Here is a 13,787-nt window from a genome sequence, read left to right as displayed (position 1 = left end):
GCCAGTCCCAGAGTCTGTGGGTTTGCTGGCACAATTCTCCACTTGCCATCAGGACTCCACCAGAGCCATCAGCTCCTCCAAGCAAATAAGGGTCCTGCTGTCCCTTGGCCCAGGTACCATCACTCAGGAATAATCAGGAGCTTTTCCCCGTTCTATGATGTCAGTTGAAGTGCAGAGCATGACAGCACAGCAGAGCTTTACTCTACAGCAGACAAAGGGTCATAATGAACCATCTGGTTCTGATGGCAATTGATTATAATTAACATAATGTATGCATCTCCCTTCTGCTGCTCTGCCCTACACAGTAAAAACGGGCAAGCACAGCACACAACTGTATGGTTCTGTCCATCAGAGGCTGAACCCTTCACCAACACCAGCAGTGGCTACGCCTGCCGAGCACGTACAGACCAGGAGGCTCCTGGGAAACCAGCTTCTCCCAAGGAATCTGACAGTTCTTGTATCTTTTTAAGATAGCAGCTTGGGAGCACATATAATGACTGTGTGTGTAACCAAAGTGAAAACTTCCAAAAATGCTGTGTGAGGCTGTACCCCAGTATCTGCAATGCCAGTAGTACCCAGCTAATGCTGCAGAGTATTTCCCCCCTGTACCCAAGAAGGACCCACTCAACAGTCACATTTGAAAGATACATTCTCCTAAAAAGACCTAAATTCTCTTTCTTATGGGACTTAAAGCAGTTTCTAGCCACTGTTTCTGGGCTTATCTTTGCCAAAATCTGCTTATTAGGCAGCAACCACTCAGCGATGGGATGGCACCGGATGTTTCTATGGGGACTGCATCACAAAGTAAGACCATGAATCCCACTTGTACTTTCATGTTTCTCAGCTGTTTCCTCTTCACTTTGACAGCAGAATGTACAATCCTCAATTAAAGCAAACAGTCACTGCAAGAACCTGGGGAATGTTCCCCAGTGGCCACACATCCCATCGGGATTCCAGCTCCTTACTCACTTCAGCACCCTTTGCAACGCTGGGTGCTGCTCCTTGCCACCCAAACTAATGAGTTAGAAGATAACTGCTTATCATCACTTTGAAAAGCATGGGTGCCCTGGAAGTTTATCCTCACAGCATGGTTTATGAAACACCTGGTATTTACAGTGCTGCCAGTCACAGGCATCTTGTCACAGAAACTGCACGACACTGTTCCTGCAGGCTCTGAAGTACCTGGATTCATGTTTTTTTTTTTTTCATAAATACTGACTAAAACTGGAAAAATCCCCAAGTTTTATCCTCATGAGGAAGCTGTAAGACTCAAAACCCCAAAAACACCCCTCCACACACAAGGGTCAGAGCACTATTTTTCCGCATACTCTTTTAAAACCCAGATTCTCCATTATCCAATGATTCCTTCCTGTAGGATAATCTAGCAAATAACACAGGGAGTGTTTCCATCCTGGGGTTTAGCCATGGCTGTAGTGCCTTTAAGTTTGCAATGAGATGTGGGAAGTGAGGCAGTGCTGGGGGAGTAACTGTGACTCTCCTCAGGTAGCCAAATACCTAATTAGCGATGTGCACAAACGGAGGAATGAGTTTCCCACTGTCCTTACCTACTCTCCAATGAAACCACAGCTGAGGGAATGAGCTTGGTGGAATCAGCCGGGAAAGACAACCCTGTGGAGCTCAACTCTAGTGCTGGCTGTGCAGCCCCCAAGGACCAAGCCCATGCCCAGAGAGTAAAGTGCTCCCTTATCTGCAGAGTCCTGTTTTAGGATGCATGCTTAGGCAGGGCCGCTGGTGCTGCCACACCTGTGCTCTGGATCCAAGCAGGGCTGACAGCACCCAGTGGTACCCAACCAGGTAGGAGGTGTGGGAGCTCTCCAGGTGGCAGCGTGCCTCCAAACAGCCCCTCTCCAGCCTGGCAGCTACAGGACTCAGCCCAGACCTGAGTCCCTCAGTGGGATGGGTTTAAAATTTCTGGGTTGAACATAAGAAATAATTAAAGGTCAAACATGAAGATTATTTAGCCTGTCCCACAGGCAGTGAAGGTATTTGGCACGTACCCAGTGACAGGCACCTTGCCAGGTGCTCACAAGAAACACAACGAGGGTACGTTTTGGCTGTTCAGAGCAGGCACTTAAGGGTGAAGCTCAACACCCACACCAGCACAGCACACCACAAACCTTCGGTCCCCAGCCTTTCACTGGATTAAGCCAATCATCAATTTCTGAGAAAGGAATTACAGGATAATAAATACCTTTTAATATGCCAATTTTTGTTCCTTACATGCTGCTCCCCAGGGTAGGGCATTTTCATTCTGAAAAGAGCTAGCTCTTAAAAATACAAAGATTAAATGAAATGGTAGAGAGGACAATAACAGGCAGCCTTCTCCCCCAGTCTCTTTAAAAGCTCTACTGGTAAGACACAAATCGTGTCTGGGAGCACTGGGCATCTGAGCTGCTCTCCGAGATAAGAGGCTGCAGGGTAAGAGGAACGGTGCCACTACACTGCAGGCAGGATACATCCCACACCAAAGGGCACAAAAACCAGCCTAGATTTGCTGTAACAGGACACACACACTGCTGCTCCTCCACAAGCACCAGTATTTACTTCACCAACATGGGAGAGCCCCTTTGTGCTGTGGGAGGAGGCCCTCAAAGCATCTTTCTTTCTTCACTACCCGGACTGGTGTCCCCCTTGGCTCAGGCAGCTTTCCAGCTGAAATCCTCCGTGTGACACACATGTTACTCATGGGTCTCGTGGCTGGATTCCTGTTATTTCAGCCATCACCAAGCCTCACACTACAGTCACACCCAGGAACTGCACCCACCAGCAAGGGGAGGCTGCAAGCCACCCGCTGCACCCCCCTCCCCACCACTGAGAGCATCTTCTGGGAACAGCACAGCAAAAACCAGTTCAAATGGGGCGTCCAACAGCACAGGAGAAACTGGCATTCTGTGTTCTGGGAAGGAGAACTGGGGTTATTGGGTTCTTTTAATTATTGTTGCTATAAGCTGAGAAGAGATGCTGCTGATGTCCAAGTGACTGAAAACCAGCCACAGAGACACAAGGGCAGGTGTCTGCCTGCCACAGCCTTCACCTCACGCCCTTGGGGCAGGTCTGCAGCCCACCCCTGCTGCAGCCAGTGCTGGTCAAAGGGAGAGGCATGGCAAGGCCTGCCTGTCATGGGATGGGCAGAGGTCAGGACTGTGGCTGCCACACCAACTGCTCGGTCCTGCTACCCACAGCGCAGAGCCCCACACCTCAGCCCGTAGCAGTGAGCTGGAGCAGGGTGCCTCCCAGCCCCTCACACAACCTGCAAGAGTCACAAAGCCAGAGCTTTGGAAGGAGACCAGCAGCAACCTATCCAACCCAAAGACAAACCACACTGGTCCCAGGGAATGAGAAACCAGGCCAAAATGTACCTGTGGGCTAAGCTGCTGCAGCCATTGCGTTTGGCTCCAGGTGCTTCTGTGAATGCAGGATGGGAAGTGTGAAATGCCAACAGCCACAATCCCACTGACAGAGATCACTTCCAAAGGCATGAGAGAAGTAGTCACAGAGTCACAGCTGTGTCAGCCAGTGTATGAGCATCTCAGCTGCTGACAACAGCTTTCATTCCCTCTCTGCTCTCTTCATTCTTGGTGTTACACGCAGCTTCTCTCAGCATGAGAGCGCAGACAAACATGCCTCAACCCTCCAAAGGAATCCTGACACCGTGACCTTATCAAACGCCTCAAGGATGCTCAGGCACATCTGCCTTTGGCAACAGGATTTAGGAAATTGGAGGGTTTGCTCAAAATATCTTCCAATACCCTCCAAAGTCCCTGGTTTCACCCAAGGGAAGTATCAATCTGCAGCACGGTACAAGTGGCTCGGCCACATCCTACTCCCCTGAACACTGCCCATTAAACCGTTCTCCATCTGCTGCACCAGCTTCACACGTTACACAACTCACGCTTGTCACACACCATTTAACACGAGTGACACTGCAGAGTGGCTGTTGGAGAGCTGTATGATCCCACTCATGGAGAAAGCACAGGGAGGAGAGGAGCTGCCTGGCTGCATCAATGGGCTGACGCTCTGTCCCAGCACGAGTCGGACCGATCCCCAATACACTGTGGTTTGAGCAAGAGCAGCGTGATCTGGCAGCTCACGTTTGAACAGGGAGGCCTCTCAAAGAGGGAGGCACATGAGGGTGTTGTGCAAAAGTTATTCTGTTTGTAGAACCTCTCTTTTCCTTCAAAAACCATCAGCCCAAAAGACCTGCTTAGCTCTTAAGTGAACACTTTCCCTCTGCTCCCTTACAACCCAAATTAAGTCTTTACAGAGGAATTAAAAGAGATCTGCTGAAGCTGAGCTGGTTGGAAGAGAGCCCATGCTCTGGAGAAGATTGCCTGCAGCCATACCTGTAAGGTTTTCCACAGCTGGACAGCTGACTGGAAGGCCAGGGAAAGGCAAAGTGACATGAAAAATTCATGAGAAGGCCTCCAGAATACAGTCCCTGCTCACCACACAGCACAGCTCCGAAATGTCAACACTGCAAATGCCAACCAAAGCAGAGTCGAGACAGGAAACCAGAGGGCAGCGAGGAGAGACTCCCAAACCAGCCCATGCATCCCAGGACTGTGCTGGAAACCACCAAGCAGAGAAGCTGCTCACCAGCCTACTCAACACGTCCCACATGAACACAGTGCTGCCCTCTGCTCCCATCTGTCCCCCCACAAAAAGGAAGAGACAAGAGCATGTGGGGGAACTTCTGCACACCCAGGGGTTCTTTACTAACCTTGTTCATTAGCATCCTGCTCGAGCTGGCAAAACGTTCAAGCTGCTGATGTTATTTCCTCATCGTGCTTCTTCACAGCGAAGGAAACTGTGTTCCAGTCTTGAATTGCTGAATTGATAGTCTGGATATAAACCAACCACTTCCACTGCCAATCCAATTGCTTTTGACCACTTCACCTGAAGAGAACCGTATCCCCAGAAACCACGGGGATGCCCTGACCTTCAGCTGCGATACCCAGGTTTACTTCCACCTCAGAGAGAGACAGTCTCTTCCCACACACACCTCTGTGCCCCAGGATACCTGCCTGCTCTCAGCTCCTACATTCCAGCAGCCCAGAACACTTTGGGATGAGTGGTGCCCCTGTTGGCTCGGGCTCTCATTATGTATTTCAAGGGCAGAAGCAAGCAGCTTCCTGCAGCAAATGGATTCGGAAGTGGATGTGGCTTTTCGTAACGCTGAAAGAAATATCAACACACATAAGCAGACACTTGATTTCTACCTTAATTATTCATTAAATAATGTGTTTTTGCCTTCCCTGACCCCACTGCTCCTGCTGAGTGTCTTAGCAAGGAGGTCACAGGCACGAAGAACAAGTGACATGCAGGTCAGGAAGACACAGAGGGGCAGGACAGGACAAGGAGCAGCACGCTGGGCTGAAGGCCTGGCCACTGGCCTGCTGCAGCTGGCAGCCATACCCACTGGGCTGCTGATCTCCTGTCACCCCCTTCTCCAAGTGTAAAATCCTCTTGCTCACACGTGTTCTCCCCTACATGTGATGTTGTGACTCTGGGTCAGGAACACAGGAACACAGTAATACAGCCTTCATGGTTTACCTGCACTGCTGGCTCCACGCTGTGCACACGTCAGTGCTTTACTACATGCTCCCTGTTTCAATACCACTTCCTAATGCACACCAGTCTTGACCTGGGTCTTCCCCCCAGTTTTGACTCTCCAAGGCTTGGCTCCAAAGCAGGTCCATAAAAAAAGACATAGTAGGTTTGCTGAAATGAGTAACGAACTAGACAAGAGCTTCCCCAGAGCAAGGCCAGCAATAGACAAAGGTACAAAGATTCCTGCAGTCACTAAGGGACATGGCAGTGTGTTCAGAATAAACCCCTTCAGTATGCAAGTACCACTGCCTCTGCTGTCTCCCAAAGATCAGCAAGAACGGAAATCAATGATGCTGCCTTGTTAAAAAACACAAATCAAAGTGGTGGTGACTTTGTAAAGTCCCTTCTGTGGCTCTGACCTTCCGGTGCCAGGCATGGCCACAGCTTCATTACCATTCAGTGCAGAGGAAAGGGGCAGCCAGCAGCATTGTACAGCAGGGGGGTCACAACAAAAGCTGGGAAGCTGAGTATAGGAGAAATGGAATCCTGGGAACAGGAGCTCACGCTGCTTTGAGGGCTGCATCCTCTCTCCTAAGAAATACAAGCCACTCCTGCTGTAGTCTGTCTGCCCCCAAGGTCCCTTCCCCACCATCCATGCCAGCTGCTTCCTGTAAGGACTTGAGCTCTCTGCTTGCCCAGTCGGTGATGCTGGGAGCTCCCACTGCTGCTGTTACAGCTCCCTCTCTCAGGGCCACCAACATGGTTAAATACCACCAACAGGGTGGGAACCAGCACATCAGGTCTCTCTTTCAGAGAGGCTCTTGTAAGGAATGAGATGGTACTAACCTGAGTCTCCAAGCTGGTGTAGGGACTAGGAGGTTCAATCTACAAAAGAGCAACCATTATTCTGGAATAGTGGAGAAGGTGGTTTGAGCCATTGTTGGTCCAATGTAGCACACTTGGAGCAAACACACGTGCTCAAACAACGATGGGATTTTCTTTTGGGGGTTTTTTGGTGGTGGTTGTTGGATTTAAGAACCTCCTTTTCCAGACATCTTACCATTGCACAGAAACTACAGGATCTCTACAACAGTTGGTGACCAAAGGACGTTGCAGTAACTGGAGCATATCAGAGACAGATTAGCTACAGAAGAACAAGGCCACACACAGGCCCTTGCATCCTGGATATAATCCCCTGTTATATTTCACCCTTAGATTACAAGTGACTGGTGCTCCTGTAAGGCATTAGACTCTTTCCAGAAAGCTGATCAGGACTTGATGATGACAGGGTTGGCCATATCCTTGGCAGACCCTTTCCTCACAACAGCTGCAGTTATGCTGTGATTGTTCTGGTTCCCATTAACATTTCAGCCCATGAACGTCTCTCCCCAGCTCTCCACACTATGTGGAAGCACAGTATGTGTTTTCTGCTGTCTGGCATCTTCCTTGGTGTCAAAAATCTGAACTCTTAACTTGGCTTGAGGATTCAAACCTCATTAAAGAGCTCCTAAGCACAAAAGCACAGAAATTGTCTATTTAGCCAGTTAATTAAGAGGTTAGAAAAAGAAAAGTCCATCATTAGGACTCTGGGACTAGCACTCAGGCAGTCTTTAGAGGAACATCTTCTAAAGTACACAGGATATTTAAATCCTCAGTCCTGCTGGTCCAGGTGTTACTCTGCAAGGTCTCGCTTTCTACAACATCCTGTTTAATTGGGAAGTCTAACAGGGTGGAACCAGGTCAATGATGCTTTTTCTGTAATCCATCCCATCTGTCAAAATCAGACAGCTTTAGTTTAGCAGAGCAAATTCTTGTCTGTCAGGTTATCAGGCTCCTGAGACTCATTTTGAGTTCTGATGTCCCCAGGTATTCAGGTCACTGTGACTCTCACTTTGGCTAAACCACAGAACAGAATGAGAAAGAAATCTGGCTTTCCTCCAAGAAACTACATATTGCTTTTAATTATGCCCACAAAGCAGCTTTTGGGTTAACAATCACTGTGAAGATACTAATGAAGAAACAAGTTATCAACTCAGGGGAAAAAAGTCAAGGAGGAAATTGGCCTTGAGATCGTTGATACATCTTCGCTCACAGGCCAGCCAGCTTGAGAGCCCCAGGCCTCCTCTGCCACGCTGCTAACTTAAACATAGCCTCTCATGGCCCTGTGCAAACCCCAGAGCACCTCTGTTACACACACATAGTAGATACTATCTGACAACCAGCCAAACGATATCAAGACTGGAAGGAAGCTGAGAAACCTCAGTGAGATCCAAGTATCAAGTCATCAGTGAAGCTAAGGGAGGGGGAGGAAAATAAAATCATCCAAAGGTGAGAGAAGAGGTGAGAGGAGTCTTGTCCTTGGGTGGCATTTCTGGAGCCAGATGATGTTCAAAGCTCTTCTCCCACAGCATTAGCAGGGATAAACTCACCCATCTGCAGCTGGACCAGGCAATGCTGGTTTGGGCACAACACCCCCTGACGCTGTCCCACTCCTGTTATATCATAGCAGGAAGGTCACAGCCCTGCAGGTGTGTGTGGCAGGCAGAGCACAGATCACATCTAAGACAAAGAGCACAACACCAGGGTAACAAAGCGCAGCCCAGCTGCACAGGCTCCCCAAGGGACATCAGCTGGGGTTTCTCTGTCGCTGCCAATTTGATTGCAGACAAAAGCTTTTTCAGCATGTACTGTTCACTTCCAAATGACATTATTTCTGTACCAGGAAGCAGCTACTGTATGTGTAGAACATCCTGGGAAGATCAGGGGATTCCTGTCACAGATAAGGCTGCAGACTATTTAAAAGCCAGACAAATTAACTGTGACGATTGCCAAAGAGAAAAGGTTTCTTATGACAATTATTAATTGTAAAAGCTTTCCTGACTAAAGAAAATGGTAAGTCTAAACCAGGCTTTGAATGCCATTATTTCATCACACAGAACAGGGTGCATGAGCCTGGGCCTGTCACACTGTGATGCCACAGCCTTTCCCCTTTCCCTCCCCTCCGCTCTGCCCCCGGTTACTTGTATTAACTGGTACCATAGCAGGGAGACAGTACTGAAGCGTTGCAGGGGGACATGTTTCTCCCTGACATTAGGAACACACATCATTTGGGCACATGACACAGTGTTTGCTCTGAATTACCTGAGAAAAGAGGAGATTTGGCTTTTATGGGCCCAAGTCAGAACAAACCAGGGAAGTTTCTCCATCCCCCCCTCACACCTGGATGTCTCCCCTTTCTCTCAGCCACAGTACACGCTTATCTGAAGTCACAACTGCTTCACTTTGTCCAGCCTTCCTGCTCTCATTGATTATTACCTGCTAACGAAAGGTCTGAGCCCTGAAGCAAAGTTATCACTTGCCCACATCAACCCACAGACAGGGTTAGCACCACACAGCACAAGGACCAACACCGCCCTGCTCACTCGGTGTACATGCCACTCCAATGCTGCCAGGCTCCAGCAGCCTGACACAGCACCAGGGGAGAGGATGTCCCTCAGCCCCAGGGATGTCAGCAGTCATCCCAGCTGAAATTTCAGGCTGCCACTCTTCACGTGCTGTGAATCATTCATCTCCAGTGCTTGTGATTGAGTGAAACCTGTGGTGGAAGCGGAATACAAGGGTACGGTGTCGCTGTATGAACGGCACGACACGTTCATCATTTGTAAAGACCTACCAGGGTACGACTCTGTTTACTCTCAAAAGGTGACACTGAGCACAGCAGCTCTGGTCTGTGGTTTGCTCACCACATCTTTCATAAAGGTGGGAGATTTTTTGCTCACATACAGGAAAGTGACAGTTTTCACAGACACTGCAGCCTTCCCAACACCAAACTGAGGGCTGGGAGGGACTGGGGTACAGACAAATACACTGACTGTCCTGAGTCAGGTGAGAAATATGAGAGAAATCCCCAAGTCACCGATTAGGGCATTTTAGAGCTGAATCAGCTCCTTCACGAGATGAGAAGAGCTGTGCTGGCACAGCAGAGGGGTGGCCAGCAAAGCCCCAGGGAGGAGGACGGGAAGGAAGAGCCAGCAGCTGGGTACAGGGGAAGGAGACAAGTCACAATAACAAACACCAGCATCACCACCAAACACTTCTTCCCAGGAAACCACAGTTTCAGACCAAGGCACAAACCATTCACCTCTGAGTGATGTTTCACACATCCTCTCAAGAGCTGTGCTGACCCTGTCCCAGCAGCTCCCTGGGTGGGCAGTGGATGGCTGCAGCTATCCCAGGGCACTGCAGCTTCCCCCCCTCTGCTGACTCAGTTTCTGACCCAGGGGTCCGGGAGCTGCCAGCCTGTGGTTTCTACCCTACGCTCAAGTTTGGCTCCAAACCTTTGCATATTCACAGAAACAAAACAGAAAACACCACTGCAGGACTGCAAGGGACCTCCTGGAGAGCTACGAGTCTCTGCCCAGCTCTCCAAGGGGGAACACAAGACAGGCACCAGGCAGCAGCAGCACCCTGGGTGCCAAGGCACAGAGCTTCCCTGCTGACAGAGGGAGTGTGGCATGTCCCTGCACCAAAACCCAGCATCTTATTACAGGATGTGTTCAGTAATCTTAATTGTAACCCTTAGACATGAGTCACATTATCAGCCACCTCTGCATCTCCAGCTAGGTCACAGGAGTTTATTTCTGGACAAGAGGCTTCCCAGCAGTGGCAGTGTGGCCAGGCCAGGAGCTGCTGGGCAGGGGCACAGGCAGTCCTAACATCCCCCAGCCCTGACCCTCCGGCTGCAAGGCGCAGGGGTTGTGGCAGCAACATCTCTGAGGAGCTTAGACTTTCCATGGGCTTGCACAACAGAACATCATTTAAACATCAAGAAAATCACACCTGGGAACACTCCTGCAGACCTGCTTTCCATGTCACAAGCTGCACCGATGCCTGTGAGCTCCAGCTCAAGGGGAAGGGTGAGAGGGGCGAGCACTGCCACGAGCCTGACTGTATTCTTGTCTTAGCATCACTCCATGGTGTCCACAGAGAGGAAAAGGTGGGAAGGACTCACTAGTGCTGATGCTCCCGGGGCCACGGTGGGACTGCTCTGCCACGGAGCCTTTCAAACACACATACACACACATCACCTCCATCAAAGCCTCAGCTTGTCATCAGGGGCCACAGAAATCATAATTTGATTATTTCTGCCAGACACCTGAACAGGCATCCGGGAGGCTCGTGCATGCAGGTGTAAAAGCTATTATTTGCCTTCTTTCTTCCTCCTCCAAAGGCAGCTAGGAGAAAGGAAAAAGCCTATAGAGACCATTTCCTACTACACATTAAGAACAATTATTCAATGAAAGACTGATCTTGAAATGCCAGCACTGGAAATTAGCCCATTTGCACCATTTCCCTCCCCACACTAACACTGGAATTGAATAATGGTTCTCAGGAAGAAATTACTGTGTTATCAATATACCAATCTGTCTGCTTTTCTCAGCGGCTGCAATGGTCTGGAAACAAGTGTTCAGTCAAGGCTGGATTTGGGTCTGTGTGGCAGGCTGTAGGGAAGTGGTAGCAGAAGCCTGAAGCATGTACAATACAACCTTCAGGGCAGGGTCAGAGCAGATGCTGGGGAAAAGTTCTTCACTGAAAGAGTTGTCAGGGCCTGGCACAGGCTGCCCAGGGAGGGGGCTGAGTCACCTTCCCTTGATGTGTTTAAAAAAGAGGGTAGATCAGGTACTTAGGGATATGGGTTAGCTTAGGTCAGCGACGGATGGACTTTATCATCTTAAAGGTCTTTTCCAACCTTGTAGTTCTGTGATTCCTGTTACACCAACTAACGGTGCAGAAAAGGGGCAGCCAACCTGCCAGCTCTGCAAGCCACACACCAGATTTTCATGGGATGAAGAACTGCAGCCCCTTACCATGTCCTTGAGGAGACAGAAGGGAGCAGAGTGGGATGGAGCACACAAGCAAAGACAACTAGTGAGGAGCAGAACCGCCGAAGGATGCGGTTAGTGCAAAGCAACTCCCCAGGACAACCAGCAGGTCCAGGCTGGGCCCCAGCTCTGGCTCCCTTCCTCCAGCAGCAGGGTCTGGTGTCACCCGACAGTGGCACAGCCCCACTGCCAGCTGTGCAGCACTGAGACAGGACAACAGCTGCTTCTCGCTGCCTGACAAGCACCCCCCACCACGTCTGGCACAGACCTGAGCTCAGGTCCCACACGTGGCACTGACAGACCCCAAAGCGAAGCCAGCATGAGAAGACACTGACACCTTCCAGGGGCTCTTCTCTCAACGCTGCCGGTGACACGATGCGGCTGTAACGGAGGTGGAACAGCCGCAGCCTGACGTGCTGGTTGGTCCTGCAGCTCCTGCAAGCTCTCGGGATGCTGGAACGTGCAGAGGCTGCTCCAAACCACTGGTTTGCAATTAGTGCACTCACTGCTAATAGCCTCACTGGTACACAGCTTAACGAACCCGTTCACCAGTAGCAACATCGACCCACGTGGCCTCTGCCAGCCCATAATGCTGACAGATGAAGTGTTTGTGTGGCCAAGTTGGAGAAATTATTCTACCTAAAAACAAACCATTGGGGGAAAATATACTTAAGCAAGATCATTTCCTCATCCAGCCTGCTGAGACACTGCAAGGAGTGAGGGGGCAACTCCAGGCAGGGCAGCTGCTAAAATTTAAGCCATGGAACCTTGCAATCAATCCGCTCCTCGCACAGGCTCTCCTGGTCAGCTCCCTCAAGTACACAACTCAGACACTGAGTTTGGATTCCTGCTCAGTGTGCTTTGAGCAGCTCTTCCACGTGAAAAAAAGGGCCTTAGAAAGCATCTGGCTATTAGATCAATGTTATACCTGCACCACTGCCTCCACACACCACCTGGGTGTCTCACCACCAGAAACAACCACGGTCCTTGTAAAAGCCAGTGGCTTTGGTAAAACTGCTCTGATCCTTGGCTAGTACATCAAATTGGTGTAACTCCTTCAAAGCCAAGAAGCTGAGGGTCTGCCCAGGACTTGAGCACAGCACACATGTCTTCTGTCAGAGTTGTGCGCTTACCCAGCGGTTGAAGGGTGGCTCAGTTAAATCTGAGACCTGATGGTTCCCTGCTTTTTCCACAAAAAACCCTGTTGCCTTGTCTGCAGGAGCTCTACAGAAGCCTCTGGTCATTTAGAGAACCTGAAATGCAGCAAGACCTTCTATTCCTTAGTCTGCAATAATAGTGCCTAGAAATAGCCCCAAATTCCTAAGTGCCTCCATAAAACCCATTACCCAGGATACATCCATACCACCTTACCCAACCCTTAAGCCACAGACCAAATCTGCTGCCTATTAAATGCTGAAACCCCAGTTCAGATTGGGGCTGGGCCTGTCCCTCTCTTTGGTGCCATTTATCCCTGCAAAGCCCCTGCAGCCCCAAGCTGAGCGGGGCCCCGAATGTGCCCGGGCAGCTGTGCAGGATGCAGGCAGCAGTGGGAAGCTGCATCCCATGTCAGTGAGATCTCTGGCCACAGAGATGCTGCTGCCCAAGTGCGGCTTTGAGCATGTCAGCTGCCCAGGCTGGGCTCGCCCGTCCCACAGGTATGAGCTGGAAGATGGTTAATGTTTTACATTATTAACTCTGAGTGCTTTTCAGCTTTGACACCTGGACACAGACACCAGCTTTTCAAATCTGTGCTAAGAACGATACATCTGATCAGTTCAGAGCCCTCCTGCTTTCTTCAGTCATTCATTACGAACTGGCAGGAGCAAGCGGCTCTGCTCTGTTCTTCACTTGTCCCAACAAACTGGCAGCAACCAAGCTCCAGCATGACACTCAGCTGTGCAAAGAGAGGAATACTGGTCTAACAGACCAGTATCACCGGGCTGTGCAGAGATGGCAAAGCAAACCAGAGGATACTGAAAGAAGAACGTTTCTCCCCCAAGCCCAGCTCATCCCCAAAAGCCACACAGCTCCTTGCTGCTATGCAAAGCAGTTTCATGCCCAGCTCTCCAGCAGGTGCCTCCCAGGGCATCCCAAGTCCTACAGCCTGGGACTAGCTTTCAGACTATGTTTAGGCACATGGATGTGTGTTACCTCCTAGCTCTAGTGATGGAAAGCAAAGAAAGAAAAACACCAAAGCAATACACACATCCTTATGAACATTTTCACAACTAAAAGCAAGAGGAGTTTGTATTTACAGAGTAGCCAACTGCTATAAAAAGCTGCCTAAAAAAGCACATGGAGTGAGCCACTAATTCAGCTCAAAGCACAGCATTT

At 49.9% G+C, this 13,787-nt stretch overlaps 1 protein-coding gene across 1 annotated transcript in view; it reads right to left on the bottom strand.

Annotated features, from left to right (window-relative positions):
- Positions 1 to 13,787, bottom strand: part of XYLT1 (xylosyltransferase 1) — a gene marked incomplete at its 5' end in the record, with an annotated part of 154,266 nt that overhangs the window by 100,738 nt on the left and 39,741 nt on the right. The window contains one exon of the mRNA XM_084271336.1: positions 6,418 to 6,456. Within this exon, the coding sequence (XP_084127462.1) occupies positions 6,418 to 6,456 (39 nt within the window). The remainder of the gene's footprint in view (positions 1 to 6,417; positions 6,457 to 13,787) is intronic.

The sequence above is a fragment of the Gallinula chloropus genome, assembly GCF_964237585.1.
Source record: "Gallinula chloropus genome assembly, chromosome: 15".
NCBI classification, from domain to species: Eukaryota; Metazoa; Chordata; class Aves; order Gruiformes; family Rallidae; genus Gallinula; species Gallinula chloropus.
This window is presented reverse-complemented; position numbering and strand designations above follow the sequence as displayed.